At 37.1% G+C, this 17,788-nt stretch overlaps 1 protein-coding gene across 1 annotated transcript in view; it reads left to right on the forward strand.

The window, feature by feature from the left end:
* Window positions 1-17,788, forward strand: part of STX18 (syntaxin 18) — a 73,150-nt gene that overhangs the window by 38,204 nt on the left and 17,158 nt on the right. The window contains exons 3-6 of the mRNA XM_054823606.1: window positions 12,219-12,334; window positions 13,449-13,526; window positions 13,630-13,696; window positions 17,435-17,550. Of these exons, the coding sequence (XP_054679581.1) occupies window positions 12,219-12,334; window positions 13,449-13,526; window positions 13,630-13,696; window positions 17,435-17,550 (377 nt within the window). The remainder of the gene's footprint in view (window positions 1-12,218; window positions 12,335-13,448; window positions 13,527-13,629; window positions 13,697-17,434; window positions 17,551-17,788) is intronic.

Raw genomic sequence — 17,788 nt, forward strand, 5'->3', positions numbered from 1 at the left:
TTAATGTTTCCTTTTTTTTCAATCATCTGAGATGCACACAACCCAGTTGGTTGGGGTTTTTTTGAGGGGAGGTATATCCAAATGAAACAATGTAGGTAAGCTTTCTCTTTTAAAATATCTTCTGAAACTTCACAGTTTCCTCTGCTGTGTTTCTCCAGTCCCTCAACATAACTGCCTTATTGCATGGGGTGAGGCAGTCCTGTCTGCATTCCAGGTCTGCCACGACCCTGACTAAAGCTAAGCTGTTGCTGCAATCAAGATAGAGCAAAAGTCATCTTGGGTTGAAGATACTGAGTCCCAAGTCAATTAATACTTTTTTCCAAAAAGCTTCATCAGTACCAAATAGAGGCATTATCCAGACAGATATCCATCCCCCAGGACAAGTTAATAGGAACCGATGAGCCGTCTGCTATTCCTCTGCCCATACTGGAGGAACAGTCTTTCTGAGAACCAACTTCGAGGCCTGAAAGGGTCTGTCACAGTAATAGCGGTTCTATACAACCAGTGGTATCAAAATGTGTCCCTAAGTTGCCGGAAGATTTCTGGCACCGTTTTTTGTCTCCCTGAGATTAAAAGCAGTATTTTGTTGTTTCAAAAATGCAACCCAAAACCCCAAGATTTTGGCACGTTTTGTAAGTGTAAGGCCATGAGAGCTATTTGTAGTCATTGCCGGTGAAACTGAAGCGTGGGGATGTGGGTGTCAGTTCTGCATGCAAGGTGCATGGGGAACTGCTTTTCCAAGCAGCAAGCAGTAGTGTACAGCTACATGTTACAACTAGCTCTCTGCTTTTTAATTCCTGTTGGAATAGGTCATGAACAACACTAGGTGGAGCTACCAATTTAATACTGAAATAACTGGGTTTACTGTTTGAAAACTTGATGTCAATGCATAAACTGAGAAACTGCAAATAATGGCAGTAAGAGCAGTCAGTAGTTGGTAAATTTTGGGTACTATTTGTATTTATTAACAGTAGTGTGCATAAAATTGAAAAGAGAAGTAAAAATTTGTCCAAGCTATTTTGGTTTCTAAGTTTTTAATGTTATTTTTGTAAACTCTCTTTTAACCAGTTATCATGGTAATTCTCAGTGATTTCTCTCTCTCTTTCTCTCTCTCACACATACACATGCACACCCCCCCCTCCGGTATTAACTAAGGAGAGGAAAAAAGAAGTGTCATTTCTTTTATTAAATCATAAAATAATCCTCCAAATATCATGTCTGATTGCAGTTGATCCTGTCCTTAATGGTCAAACTTAAAATAGACAGTACTGTCAAATTCCATACTAGACTGCTTATGCTGTTCCACATTATGGATGCAAAGAGGGTCATAGCATCCATACTGTCAGTCTCACAGTCTTAGCAAGTGCCTCCTTCATTCAAGACAGCAGTTTTAATAACTTTTCAATACTTAAGCTATGGGGAAAATTTTAAAATAATACTAAAAGACTGTGCTGGAATTTATGTAGGAGGCTTAATTTTATGAATGAAATTTACCTACTCGGTATTTTGTCAATCCTGCTATTTGTTTTTCAACTATAGAACGATGTGTTGGTGAAATTCAGCTTTTGAGTTACGAAGTTGAATTACTGCATGCCTTGTAAAACTTCTTCATAATGTGTTACATCCAGGTTCTTGATTGCTTCTTTGATCTTACTTTTGCAGACTCTAAATTCTTTAGTAATGGAGTTTTTATTTTTGGCATACATAAAATATCCTGCTACAGAGCGGATGTCTTTTAATTCATTTTTAGAGGAAGATTTTTAGCAATGAGAAAGACAGCTGGAAGAAGGGTTAATTGAAACTAAGGCCCTGGCCCGTTTTATGAAACTTTAAATATTTAAACTGAAATACCTAAATTGAGTCCAAAAAGCTCAAGAGTTAGTGATTGCCTGTTTGCCTTATTCCTTCTTGATTTGACTGTTAGCTATAAAATAAGCGAATGGCAAAACACATGAAACTAGTGATGCAGTGATCTAAGCTTACTGACTTACAAGCTGTTGCACCTTTATCCTCTCCTGTTTATCAGGATTCATTTGCTTTCTCTTACACCTTGGTTTTCACCTTTCTGTGATAAAGAACTCTTCTATTTCGTCGTCTTCCCCGTTTTATCCTGTCTACTGTGATTCTCTCCTCTGGATAGAACTTCTGAGCTTTAGCGGTACCAGAGATGTGGTATCATCTTCTACTGAAAGCGTGAGTTACAATGGAAAGAAACTTGAAACTGGCCTGTTAGAAAACTGATTTACAGAGGCGCACACACTTCCTTCGAATTTCTCTCCAAATGTACAGTTATTTCTTGTCACTTGGCTAAAAATCAGGGGTTGTATTTGTCTTAAAATCTGTGGCAATAATAGTGAAAACTTGGGCTTTCTCTATAATACACATTTTAAGGAAAAATAATAAATAATGAAAACACTGAATGAGTAGCAAAGACTGTGAATGACTTGTGTTATTATTGGTTAAGCCTACTAAGGGAAAGACCGATGAGTTTATATGTACCATTGCTTTTATTTAACATTAGAGCCTTGTCTTAAAGAAAAACAAGTTAAATAATTTTAATTATTTTCTTGCTGGCTTCATATACGCATTTCAAAGCTAAGGAAGCCCTTTGGTTATCATACTCAGTGATCAGTGAACACATTCAGTGGCAGGGTATTTTATAAGAAACATGTAGCTAAATCATGGGACACTACATCATTGCTGTTCCCGCTAACAGTAGCCGTCTCTGAGCTGTCAGTTGTGATGGTGTTAACTACAGTCTGTCTCCAAGAATTTTGGAAAGAAGTGAAACACATCAAGAAGTGCTTTAGGACATCTCAGCTGTGTTGGGTTTGCGTGGCAAGGTTTTGGTAGCGGGGGGGCTACAGGGGTGGCTTCTGTGAGAAGCTGCTAGAAGCTTCCCCTGTGTCTGATAGAGCCAATGCCAGCCGGCTCCAAGATGGATCCGCCCCTGGCCAAGGCCAAGCCAATCAGCGCCTCTGTGATAACATATTTAAGAAGAAAAAAAAAAAAAAACAGAGCTTTTAAAGCCAGAGAGAGGAGTGAGAAAATGTAAGAAACTCTGCAGACACCCAGGTCAGTGCAGAAGGAGGGGCAGGAGGTGCTCCAGGCGCTGGAGCAGAGATCCCCCTGCAGCCCCTGGTGAAGACCATGGTGAAGCAGGCTGTCCCCCTGCAGCCCATGGAGGAAGGATGAGGGGGTGTAGAGATTCCACCTGCAGCCCATGGAGGACCCCACACTGGAGCAGGTGGAGGCACCTGAAGGAGGCTGTGGCCTGCGGGAAGCCCATGCTGGAGCAAGCTCCTGGCAGGACCTGTGGACCTGTGGCCCCATGGAGAGAGGGGCCCACGCCAGAGCAGGTTTGCTGGCAGGACTTGTGACCCCGTGGGGGACCCCACGCTGGAGCAGTTTGCTCCTGAAGGTCTGCACCTCGTGGAAGAGACCACGCTGGAGTAATTCGTGAAGGGCTGTAGCCCGTGAGAGGGACTCCATGCTGGAGCAGGGGAACGATGAGAGGAGTCCTCCCCCTGAGGATGAAGAAGCGGCAGAAACACCGTGTGATGAACTGATCATAACCCCCATTCCCCGTCCCCCTGTGCTGCTGGAGGGGGAGGAGGTTGAAGCCAGGAGTGAAGTTGAGCCTGGGAAGATGGGAGGGGTGGAGGGAGGTGTTTTAAGATTTGGTTTTATTTCTCATTCCTCTACTCTGTTTTGCTTAGTAATAAATCAGATGAATTCCCTCTCTAAGTTCAGTCTGTTTTGCTCGTGACGATAATTAGTGAGTGATCTCTCCCTGTCCTTATCTTGACCCACAAGCTTTTCGTTATACCTTTTCTCCCCTGTCTAGTGAATGAGGGGAATGAGAGAGTGGCTCTGGTGGGCACCTGGCCCCCAGCCAGGGTCAACCCACCACATCAGCATATTTGAAAATTAGTTAGTTTCTATTGGAAAATGTTCTCACAATACTTAAAACTAGCAATGGTAAACAATATTTGGATATTTGTTCATATCTGATTTGTGGTTTATCTCGAGGACTTCCTCATCAGCTTTTTCAAGTAGGCTTATTAAGAGTGGGGTTTAGAAAGCACACGAGGTGTAGTCCTTGAGGCAATGTATAAGAAAAATACCCAAGCACTTTTCCTTAAAACAGAACTGATTAGCTTTTTTTTAAGTTTACTTGATAATCACAAAGGTAATTTTCAGTTGATGAGTAAATATTGTAAACACCACACACTTACATATTAGAAAATTATCCCTACCAAATTGTGATCTTTAAGGACTTTCCCAGCAATGTTGCATTTGGCTAATGCATATCTTTAGTGAGTTAGTGATGAGCAGTACCTTAAAAAAACCAACCAACCAAAAAAACCCAAACCCCAAACCAAAAAATGTCCCTTCCTGACTCTATACAGGCTGAATATCAGATTCTTTTTCTTCTCTTCTAAGTGATATGCTGATGACACTTTGACTTTAGCGGAATAATTTCTCATTTATGTGGCCATAACAGAAAAATCAATAGTACCTTTCCTTTTTTCAGTTCTGTAGAGAATTAGCTGCAAGGGTAGGTGGCTATTTTTTTTTGTCTCCCTTTGGTCATAAACTGTTTCCAGCAGAGCAAGTTCATCACTCTTCCTGGACAGGAGAAGGCAGGGATACTTGGTTCCTGCAGATGTTAACAAGGCGTGGGTGCTTTTTTATTTTTCACTTTAAGCAAACTGGGATCCTTCCTTTCAGATGAGGATTGTTACTTACTTTCCCATTTTTACTGTATGACTGCTATACTTTCTATATGTTCTTCCTCTCAGTCCATTTGCTATAATGCATTCCTACATTGCTTTCTGCACAGTGCTGCATGAGATCCTATCTTCAGTCTTTGGTAAACTGTCTGATGTTTCGTCTGTGAACAAGTTGTGCCTTTGCTTTTCATCATCGGCCCCTTCATGTTTTGATCACTGAACCACCAAGGCAGTTTGCACTTTTGTGTTAAATATTGTCTGAAGAACGAGCTGTCGTGCCCTAACAGTTGGGAATTTGAAATGGTCCTCTTGGGATTCCCCCACAGCCTCCAGTTTCTCTGAAGGATCTTTCGAGGTTTAGACAGTTTAAAGATGAGTAGTTATTTCTAGTGCTTTAATTGCGTATTGGAAAGGAACTGAAAGAATTCTAGATTTTGACCACAGAGCACCTCATACTTGAAAGGAAAATCTTTGGGAGAAGAGTTTTCCATCTGGAATTATTAGACATCTAATTTATTGTCTTCTACAACTGCAGAGATAGTTATGTAGTTCGTCAGTGTAGCATAGGTTGGTTCTGAGTAGAAATGTTTTTTCCCACAGGAAAGGCTTCATGAGTGGCTTCTGACATGTCTTCGTTACATGCTTCTGTAGTCCTTCTGTACAGTTAAGTGTTTGAACATTTCATATGTTGCTTATTGCAAATAATATACTTTGAAAAAAATCTAAACAGATTATCTTTCTGTCTTAAAAAATAATGTTGATACCCAGTAATTATACCTCTTGCCCTAGCATCTATCTCCCTAGTAAAGCTGAAAAAATAAAGCAGCAATATATTGGTTACATGTTTGCCATCTAACAGAAAATTGTTGAATGCTTACTCTGTTTTGTGGACAGTGTTTCCTTGGCTTAACCAATAAACAAAACGAAGTAGCCATTAAAGGGCTCTAAAAATAGTGTCTTACTGACTCCGGACTGCTTTCTTGTCTTGACTTAATTGTGTTTTTGCAAGAAGGAAAGCTTTGTTATACTAAAATAGTAAAACATGTGGATGATCTGTAAGGACTTTCTTCATGGAGGAGTATATTGTATTTTCCTGTTCTCCAGGGAATTATTTTCGAATTTTGTTGTTGTTTATTGTACTAAGTTAATATATTCATTTTAGAAATAGTAATTCTTCACAGCAGCATTCTGGAATTTCTCAGCAATATTTTACAAAACTGAAAATACTAATTCAGGTATGCCTGTACTGCCTGTTCTAGTAGCTGAAGCTTCCCCACGGCCTTGGAAAAAAAAAAAAAGTTTTAAGTATGTTGTTGTAGAGTGTTTTGTCATTTCAGTAGGCAAGTTTTACCTTGGATTTATGTTGGACAACATTTAGGTGGAAAGAAGCAGTAAATTAAAATGCACAAAACATAATAAATAATGCTTAAATTTAGTACTTCAATAAGAAACAAAATAATTTAGAACATACTAGATGTCCAAAGGGAAGAAATTTTAAAATGTCTGCCATATTTACAACTGAGATTGTACATACATGTGTATATGTGCATATACCTACACACTGATGTGTGTGAGACGGAGTATTTACGTATATATTTGTAAGACAATATCTGCAGGTGGTAAATTTGGCATATTTCTGCTAAAGCAGTACATATCAGTATTTTAGAACTGGTTTATTTCAGCTTCTTGCTTCTCTGTCTTTTGTAATACATTGTTGGAGGAAAATCAAGTTTTTCTGCTCGATTTGGCATCTTTATTGAATCAGTAAGCAGAAAATATTTTATGGACCAGCAGAAGGAGTTACTAATTCCAAAAGCTGATGTAACGCCTCCATCAGCTCTGGTTCCTCATGCTTTGCCAGCAGAACAGGATCATAGAAATGATAGGCTGGAAGCAGCATGGCTGACACATTCAAAAAGAGAATGACTGGGTCATGCTACCCGTGTTTTACTTGCATTTAAATATTTGTCTTGGTGCAGATTTCATATTTTCCCTCTACTTTTTCCTGTTTCCTTATCTATGGTACTAGAATTTTTAAATTTTTTTTTACCTAACTTGTTTTGGTTTCACCTCAGTCTCTCCTAGAATCAACAATTACAGTGTATTTGGGTTTTTGTATGTGTTCTCTTTGACGTTTGATCACGCTTTTTCCACTCCTTTGGACATTACCCTACTTGGTGTTGCAATGAGGTGCTGAAATGAAACAAAACTCCAGCTGAGGCCTTGCCCGAAGCGAAGGATAGCAGAAAGATTACCTTTTATTTGTAATGGATTATACGGCATTTATGCATCCTGTTGTAATGCTGACTTTTTATGTAACAACATGTTGTTGTTATGTTTGGTTTATGATCCAGTATGATCCCAGATGACTTTCTGCAGAACCGTTCCCTAATCAGTTGTTCCCATTCTCTGTGGGTTCAGATAATTGTTCCTGCTGCAACAAAGAGCCTCTGACCATTCCGTATTCAAATTCTTCATGTCATTTCTCCAAGTTGGCAGTATTGTTTTGAATTGAAGTCTTGTTCTCTTGATACAGTTTTAATTCACTTAGCTTTATGCCTCTGCAAATTTAATAAGTGTATACTCCATTCTACTGCCTGAGTTGCTAATGAAAATATTAAATAGTATCAGATTCAGGGCAAACCCCTGTGGAACACAACTCAGTGTGTCCTTCTGTTTTGTATATAACTACTCCCAAGTTCAGCTTTTCAAACAGTTTCATATCCATATGGTGCTTGTTTCTTCTAACTGACTTATTCGCTGGTAGCTTATGAGAATGTCATGTGAGATGGTAACAAAAGCCACACTAAAGATATATAGCAGTAATCGCTTTTCATCCATCCATAAGACCTATTACTGCATCCCAGAAGTAAATTATATTGTATATGACTTATTCTTGATACATCTTGGCTACTGATTTTTTTTTGTTGTTCTTTCCTAAGTGCTTAAAAATTGTTTGATTGTTCTTGTATTTTCCTAGGCTGTGGTCTATAAGTCTTCTCCTCTTTACTTTTTCCTTAACCCTATTTTTAAAAAATAGTTGCTACACTTCATCTTTTCATCAACTTAGCACTTACTTATTCTCCCCTAGTTCTTGACAGTGAGGATACATCCTTTAATTTGATGTATTTCCTATTTTAGATGTTTCTCTTAGGAATATTTTCAGTGTAATCTCTTGTTATCATTGGCATCCCTTGCCAGTTGTGTCTCATCCTGCCCTTGACCCTTTTCTGATTGTGTCCCTATATGCTGTGTTCCCTTAGATTTGTCAGTAGCAATCAGACATAATTTGCACTTTCTGTATTCTGCTTTTTGCCTTTGAGGTCAATGAAGAGCTCATGAAGTAGCTAAGTTGATCTCTTACTGCATTGCCTATTCTTACCCTTTCATCAAGGGCAGAATTGCAAATTATTATGATGTTGTTTCTATGTGAAAACTACTAATTCACCTGAATTATTTTCTGTTCCTTTTTAGATTTCCCTTTTCTATGCAATTTAACCTACTAATTTTCCTAGGTGATCGAAGTCTGCCTACTTGATGGCTATTGTCTTTATCTTATTTTTCACCCACCCTCTCAAAAATGAGAAATAACCCAAGTTGCCTTCCAGCCCAAGTTTCTCATGAAGTTTTCTCCTATTGATTAGGATAAAAATCTAGAATAATTTCTTTTCCTCCTTTCTCCCTTCTTTATCTGCATGTATTAGCCAGTGTGTGTCTTGGATTGCTTCTGAAAAACCTAGTTCATTTGACCTTTCTTGATTTAATGATGTGTCAGCTCATTGCTGTGATATTGCCACTGCACTTCTGAGCAAGTATTTGTATCTCTGACATATAGGACACAGCTGGATTTTTTTGTTTGGTTGGATTTGGGGGGTTTTGTGTTTTTGTTTTTCCTTGGCCTGTTTTTTTTTTTAAATGAATGGTTCTTTTTACGGTCAGGCTAGGATATGGTGATGAGATGGATTTTCAGTATGTTTTCCATGTGCAGATTTACTGGGGACTGCAGTGGGGACTTCAGTATCCTGTTAGTACTAGTGGATACCATATGTGTTTTGGCATAATGGGATGTGATTCTACGACTCCGTTCTTGCCTTCCCAAGGAGGTTGTGTTTCAGGTATCCTTGCCTCCAAGTGGCTTGACCAGCTCTTGTTCAAAAGTGCCGGTACCAGACACTATGTAAGCTGTAAGCAGTAAGCAGTTATAAAAGGAAAAGTATTCTATTTCTTTTTTACTGGATTAAGCTGTATTTTGCTACCTTTGAAGCTGTGAAATTCCTATTTAAGAATTTGATCTACCGTATTTTTGTATTAGCAACTATGAAAAGTAACTGAACAACTTGTTTCCCAGTGTTACAGCTGTTACAGTTATTCTCAGTGTATCACTATATCACTACTAGTTACACTGTCAGTAAAAAATAAAGCATGCTGGAGGCAGTTTTTTCGTATATATTTCTAAGTCAGGCTGGGTGGAGAATGGATTGAGAACAGCCTGGAGGAGAAGGACTTGGGGGTGTTGGTGGACGAGAAGCTCAATGTGAGCCGGCAGTGTGCGCTTGCAACCCAGAAGGCCAACTGTATCCTGGGCCGCATCAAAAGAAGCATGACCAGCAGGTCAAGGGAGGTGATTGTCATCCTCTGCTCTCATGAGACCCCACCTGGAGCACTGCATCCAGCTTTGGGGTCCCCAGTACAAGAAGGACATGAAGCTGTTGGAGTGACTCCAGAGGAGGGCCACAAAGCTGATCAGAGGGCTGGAGCACCTCTCCTGTGAAGACAGGCTGAGAGAGTTGGGGTTGTTCAGCCTGGAGAACAGAAGGCTCCAGGGAGACCTTATAGCAGCCTTCCAGTACCTGGAGTGGCCTACAGGAAAGCTGGAGAGGGACTGTTTACAAGGGCATGTAGCGGTAGGACAAGGGGTAATGGCTTTAAGCTGAAGGAGGTTAGATTTAGATTAGATATTGGGAAGAATTCTTTACTGTGAGGGTGGAACAGAGAAGTTGTGGATGTCCTCTGCCTTGGAAGTGTTCAAGGCCAGGTTGGATGGGGCTTTGAGCAACCTGATCTAGTGGAAGGTGTCACCGCCCACAGCAGGGGATTGGAACTAGATGACCTTTAAGGTCCCTTCCTACGTGGGCCACTCCATGATTCTTTGATTTAAAAGAAATTTCTGGTTTGCATTTTGTAGTCTTTATTTAACCCTATATGTTAAAAAGTGCATGGAAAGCATAGAACTCTGCAAATACCACAAAGCTGGGCAGGGTACAAGAACCTAGACATATAAAGGCAAGAACTTTATACTCTGTTCAGCAGTAGATCAGCTAGAACTTATTATTGTAATCTGAAATAGAAGAGTGGAGGTTTTTTTACTTCATCAAGGGGCCATCATGAAGCTGTTACTCCATCCTTGTTTTCCATGTTAATCTATGTGCATTAATGTGCTCAAGTAACTCTCTAGGCAGGGCTCGCTGAACGATGGTATGCATTATCCCATACCAGATGATCTTAATGGTCCCTTTCTGTCTGGGCCTGTGCAGAGATTGGTGTAGGAATGGATTTTCTGGCTTTACACATGCTGAGAACTTGCTTATGCCACAGGCTAGTAATAAAAAGCCCCATCTATATGGGCTGTGCAAAGGGGTGGGGGGAGAGGTCTGTCCTAATATATTTAACAGTATGAGCTATCTTACATTGCATCTGTAACTATCAACATGTCATATTGACCAAGCTGCAGAAAGCCTCTTCATCAGATGTCTCTAAAATCGGACATTTTCAAATCTTTCATCATTCAGAAGCTGCTTTTGCAGAGAGTACAAATTAGAGTTATAGGTTAGAAGACCACTCATTACAGCTGCGATAGGGATACTGCCACAAGTTTATGAAACCCATCTGTCCTGACCAAAGGACAGGGTTACAGCTAGTAAAATATAAGTGGAAACGCTATTTATGGCTACTTTTCCGTAAGTTTTCTGTAACTTATAAAAAATAATAACATTCAGAATAGTTTTAACCAAAGGGAGGAAAAAAGCCCTGATATTTAGATGTCAAATACATGACAGTGTTGGAAACAAACAAGATTAGAATATTACTTCTAATTAGTTTGTCGTACTGCTTGCTGGCTAATCTGGGCTTGTGTACTAGCTGGCCAGTAAGCAGAAACTAATTTTCAAGATGAACCGTGTGCAGAAACTAATTTTCAAGCCAAATGAACCATGTGCTGCTTCTTTCATGTACAACCAGTCACACGGGATGGGAATGAAGAGGAGAGGTTTTAGTCTAATGCTCAAGGACATTAGAGTATGCTTAAAACTTTGTGGAGGAGATCTGGGGACTGATGCTGACAGTACGTTGAAGATGGAGGAAGGAACTGGTGGTTTCGTTGGTGATGAGAGATGATGAGGTGGGGTGATGTGAATTGGTTGTAGGCATTCCTGTGACAGGGATTGAAGCAGACACAGGGAAGATTTGGCATTGTTGCAGTGAAGTGTGTAAGAGATCTCTAAGCGTAGCAGGATAGCTTTGCAAATTGAAGATCCCTTCTTTTTACTTGTATTACTGCATGATATAGTTGCATTATAGGTACCTTGAACAAGTGGGGAAATTTGCACATATAAATAAACATTGAAATGAAAATGAGGTTTTCTTTTCTTTTTTTTTTAAAAAGCAAATATAATAAACTGTGATGACTGTATCATCAGGAAGCCTAAGATGAACATAGGATAAGCTGCTGTAGCAAAGTTTTATCATCCTGTCATCTATGGCTGTGGAAACACTGTTAAATACTGTTATACAGTATGCTTTTGTGTATTAAGTGTGTTAATATTTTACTGATGTTTTTTAACAAAAAGATATATTAATCCTATTACAAAATATTAAATACAATAATGTATCATCTAAAATAGAAATAAACAATGGGAACAGGTTTTAATAAATCTTATAATGACTTGATATTAAAAATGTGCATTATTTTCCAGTGTTGTTCTTTACTCTGGTTTGAATTCACAGATTTCATAGCACAGCTACTTTAAAAATGAAGCTCAGTATTTAGGATAATGAAAACACACATTTAAGTAAAATAAGTTCAATTTTTTTTGTATTTCTTTCAACATCTGAGCTGCGCCTTTATTCTACTTGTTTTTAGAATTGAAAAATGCTTCATTGGAATAAGTACTGAGGGTAACTATATATTTTCTAAGTGTGTTTTCTCCTTATCTGCTCAATATTTGATTATGTACGAGATGGTAGGATATATTGCTTTTTCTACATCTTTTACTAGTCAAAAAATGTTTTAAAAAACCCTCTCAGCTTTATAGAAGTTGGCATTTTTCTCGGTGATGGTTATTATACTTTTTACTTCTTTTTCTGTGAAAATCAGTGTTGCAGCAGAGCTTCTGTGGAGATGGTGAATGGGAAGAAGGTCTAAGATGTGTACTTGTAGATATTATGTTGGGGATTTCTTAAATGACAGTTTGTCTTGTTTCTCAGCCATATTATGTCGGACTATGTGAGGATGACAGATACAGAGCGTGATCAGATAGATCAAGATGCTCAGATATTTATGAGGACATGTGCCGATGCCATTCATCAGCTGAGAACAGAAGGTAAACGGAGCAACTCTTAAATGTTTTTTCTTAGCTATTGATAAAGGCTGATATAATGCTGAATATTGGATGGTGAATCTGAAATGCTTTTGGAGAGATTGGTGAAGTCTCATTGCCTCTTTGTTTGCACCTGTGTAATCCCATTGACTAATTAGTACTGTACTTAATTTTCTATAATGTTAGTGGAAGGAGAAGCGAGAGCATGAAATTTTATTAATTTGTTCAAATATGCTAATTAGCAAGTGTAAAAAAGACAGTCTTAAATATTTATTACTTGAGTAGTAATTTTGCAGTGTGGCACAGAGGCCTGCACTAAACTCAATGATTGTGTCTTTCTAGCTTGTCCACCTGTAAGGTATTAGAGTATAATCTTTCCAAATTTGAGATAATCAAATAACTTTAACAGAGCCCTGATAAAGTACCAGCTTGAGTATGGGATCATACCTTTACAACACTATCTTAGGAAAGTTGTGGAGAGAACTTCTGTTTTGCCATTTTCAAGTTGACTTGCTCTGTGTGTATGTGTTCTATCAATATACCAATGATTTTCATCAGCTTTGAAATGCCATCTAAACGTAGTTGTAGCTTATTCAGAATCATTGCAAGTCAGTCATGCATGGGAACTTCACAGTATCAAAATAAGAAATATTAATATATGTGAATTAAAAGGATGCTTGACACAATAAATCCCAAATATTTCCACATAGTGTATACACTGGAGAATTGAAAATGTTAGAAGTTCAAATATTTTATGCAAGTTAAGTCTCTAGATCTGTTTTGCTATGCTTATCTTGGTGACATCTGTTCTTGTTTAGAAATTTAATTGACATAATATGGCTCAGTGGCATATGTAACAAGTCAATAACATAAATATTGTAAGACAGAAGTTTTTTAAGCTTTTGCTTTGTTGTAATGATTTGCTGTTTTCAGAACCTATATTTAAATATAGCTATGTTTCAAATAAATACTATTTCAAATTTAATACTACTATAAAACGCATATAAAATGTTAATAGACTCTTGAATATAACTTGCGTATCAACTGAAAATGCAAATTTCAGTGTAATTCAGTAAAAAGTTAAAAGATTATATTTTATCTTTCTTTTGTATTTCAGCACACAAGGGTGTCCAGTCTGCTCAGGTAAAGGAGCACAGAACAGCTGTCTTGGACTTCATTGAAGATTACTTAAAAAGTACTTAGTAATTATTGAATGGTTAAAAATGAATGATTGCATTTTCCAAGAAAGAAATAATGCTCTTCTAACCTAAAGTATTGTGTACTGCTATCCTCAACAGGAGTGTGTAAGCTGTATTCTGAACAAAGAGCCATCCGAGTTAAGCGAGTGATAGATAAGAAGAGACTGTGAGTACTGTCAAAAATAGTTTAACTGTACCTTTCATTTGTAGGACATTCAACAAAACTATTACTCATGTTTAGATTGTAAGGAGATTGAAATCTGTAGTTGGATGAGCAACTTCTGCTGTCAGCAGGTGCGTTCCAGGGCACTCCTACACTTCTGGCATGTGAAGTTAAGTCTGTAAATGGCAGAGTGCCACTATAGTGTTGTACTTTCCATTTATGTAAAAGACTAAAGCACTAAAGCAGTAGAATGTGAGTTAATATACCTATTGGACTTCTACAAATGCAACAAAATATTTTTGTCTGTCCCGCTAAGTAATATTCTGCATAAAATCACTTTGAAATCCTTCACATTGGTTATGTGTCTCAAAGATGTTATTTAGGATACTGTCTGTTTAGGTACAAGAGAGATTCACTCTTCTCTCCCATTCTTTTTCTTTTTTGCCTTTTTTTTCTTCTCTTTTTTTTTTTTATTTTTTAAGCCACCATCTTTCTGCTAAAGCAAGTGATTATGTTGTAAATAAATGCTACTTGAGATGGCAGGTCTTCATGGCAAGTAGAAACATGACAAAAATCTTGTATGTAACTTTTTAATTGAAAAAAAGAGTTTCTGCTTCCTATCATGGCATACATTCAGGCTGCTAATGTAGAGTTGAAAATGTCTAGGAGAAGTTAAAGATGATGTGCTTGCTGGCTGTTTTGGTCTGTTTTGGGTTGGGTTTTGGGGTTGGGTTGGTTTTTTTGTTTTTTAGTCAATTGTCAGAAAACATACCTTTATCAGTTCTTTTTCTGCATACTCTCAAGTGTAAGAATGACAGGGAGAATTAACAGGTTTGCAATATATTTAATATCTGAAAGGCTTTCCATGTCTTCTCAATCTGCATTATTTGAATTCTAACCTTAAGTTCTGTTATGTACATTCTAATTAAAAAATAACAAATTCTAGAACATATGCATGAATAAATAAATTCTTGACTGTTTTTCCAAGACTTGATGCTGCTTTATCAGTTTGGTTTTTGGCTCAACCAGCTATTTACATTGAAACTAGAGAGACGTTTTCAGAAGTCCATAAGTACGTTTTATTCAGAATGATTCAGTATGATTAAGCCCAATTAGATTCACTCAGATGTATCCTCCTGAGACCTAAATAGTAGTACAAGCCAAAACCAAGTAAATAAAATACTCCAAACCGGCTCTGAAATTTGGTAAGAAGTAATGATAGAGAAGTTAGGCATTGATATTTTTGTAACTCCCATAACTTTTCAGAAAAAAACATACAGAAATAAACGGTGTGATATTTTTTTGTGTGAAAAATCCATAACCTTATCAGTATCCTTCACACTAAAAACTTCAAATAAAAATAGCATAGTTCCTGAAGTTAGAGAATTGGCTAACAAATACCAGCTCTTCTGTTTGTTGTACTCTTATAGTATTGTTTCCAAGATTTCTCAGATGACTAAACAAAGAAAACAGCTTAATTTGATGTATGTTAAACATGGAGCAATGAAAGAGCTATTTCAGAAGTTGGAATACCACTTAATTAAAGAGCAATAAGGCATTAAAAAATAACCCAGAAGATGCAGTCCTTTTATGTAATATTGGAGGATACCTCTTTGCCTCTTTTCATGGATGTAAGAACTCGGAAACAGATGTTGACTAGGTGGAGTCTGTATGCATTGTAGATGTGATGTAATGGCTAAATTGTCATTTAAATTAAAATTAAATTTAAATAAATCATAGGCCATAAACCAATCTTTATGATGACTGGAAGAAAAATTATCTTTTTTCATATGCCTTCAACTAGTTGATTCGTAATCTCCCCAAGGATTTCAGCAGACGCTTTATGTGATAAGAAGGACGCGTTCATCACTTAAGAGCTAGGCATTCTTTAAATAGTGCATCCCAGGCATTTTGTTCATTTTTAATTGAAAACTTTATACATTAGCATACTGTGCAAAGTAAGGACAACAAACAATAAAGGAATACATTTATTTAAAAGTAAATTAATCCTAGTGCAGATCTTTCCTGCAATTTAGTCAGCTTAAAATGCATGCATACCAGACAATACTGAAAGGTTTGCAGCAGAAATATACTTCATTGTGTTTCCTTTTATATTGATAAACACCCTAAGCTCTTCAACAAATTGTCTGAGTGTTATAATTTTCTTACATAAGTTGCCTTTATGTATTAACTTGTATTTTTTGATTAAAAAGTTCTGCAAATTACATAGGGCTAATTCTCCAGAATGAAAAGTTGAGAAATAGAAACACAAGCAGCTCTTCCTGTAAAGGTACTTGGTTGTGGTTTTCAGTTTTTATGTTTATTCATATCCAAAATTATATTTCATTTCAATTTTAAACTTTTTTCATTAGAACATCCTGTGAATTATGTATGCAATTATTTAAATCAAGCTGCTATTTTTATTTGGGGAATTGATGTTTTATTAATATCAGAACTATTATTTGAACTGCATGGACAACCTGATAAGTCTTTTTTTCCTCATTATTAGGCAAATTTGGGACTTGAGAGGAGGAAATGAGAGGAGTTCTTTTTTTGTAAAATTACCAAAGCCCAGTACTTGCAGAGTTTTTAAAACTACAAAAGGTTCCCTGTTACTGTTTTTTCTTGTTTAACGTAGTCACTCAGTGATGACTAATGCATTATATTCTGTTTTTCTGAGAATTTTCTAATTATGGGTTAGAATTTAGACACAATACAAAGGAGGAGAGGAACACAAAATGCAACACCTTCTGTTAAGCAGCAGGGGAAGATTGCAGATCATAATGAGATTAACTGTGGATTATATTTGAGAGGGGAGGAAGTGATGAAGGTGGCACAGCAGGTGATTCAGCTCATTCTTTTTGGGTTTTTTTGTTTTTTAGCTTTTCGAACAGCATAAATGCTGAGCGTTTAATGGTCTACTACGGAGCGGTTACAGAATTCATTGTAGATAACAATAAACCACAGAGGTTTACTGGAAAAAATATGTTGCCACTAATTTTAAAGTTTTTTGGTGCCACAGGGAAACATACTTGGCAAGTACTTAATATATAATCACTGAATATGCTTCTCACTTTTTCATTGCCTTTGTATTAAAATTATATAGCAGGGACTTAGATGTAGTATGTGTCTGTCCACTACGTACGATTTTTCTTTTCCTTGCTTCTAAATGGTCTATTGTGTCTTTTGGCAGACAAGGTAAGGATCACTTTCATCCTGGTTAAACTATTCTTATAGCTAGTTAAATAAAAATACTAGTTTCAGGAAAAAGCTAATTCTGTTGTATGTTCTTACTTTTCCTTTATGATAATTGACAATATAAAGTAAAATTGTAGTTATTACTTGAAAAAATGAAATAGTGGTGTTGGCTATGGCTACTAAAAAGAATTTTCAGTATGACCAAAATGTTGGTTGTTTGCGTTTTTTAAAAAGATATATATATATTAATACACTGGATTTTTGAAAGGAAGTTTAATAAAATGTCCATGTTTTTATGCTATAGCCTTCAAAATTATCCTCAACTCTGAACATGTAGTGTATTTTGTTCAAGAATCCTAGCCATGCTCTCTTTGCTTTTGTAATAATATTTCAGTGAAAGTTGCTAAGTATGTTTTGTATCTTGACTGGAAAATCCTTAATGTGAAGTTTGTAAGAGTTAAAGTGTCAAATTTAATAATCTGTGGTTCTTGTCATTTTAGAGAAATTCGACTGTGTGAGTTAAATTATAGCTTTTGCTTCTAGGTCCAGACTTGAACCTGAGCAGAGCAATGTGTCCAAGTCACCTCTTTCCCCTGAAAAATCTTCACAGAATCCTGTGGATGATTCTGAAGAAAAGCTTTCTGCTGAGGAAAGCAAAGGTGAGAATAAAACATAGTTAGATTTCACTTTTTGAAGGCATGTCTATTCAATAGTACTTCCTTCACAGTATAAGGGCCTGTTCATGTGACTTGCACTTCTTCTATTTTCATCTTCCCTGAGTTGATCAGGCTTTTGTGAAGCACATTGTGAGACTGAGGAAGCACAATCTTAAACTTTTTGACGTGCTTTTTTCCAACCAGCTAAAAATGTCTTATGCCTTGCTGCATTCCTCATCCT

This window comes from Grus americana, chromosome 4, assembly GCF_028858705.1.
Source record: "Grus americana isolate bGruAme1 chromosome 4, bGruAme1.mat, whole genome shotgun sequence".
NCBI lineage: Eukaryota > Metazoa > Chordata > Aves > Gruiformes > Gruidae > Grus > Grus americana.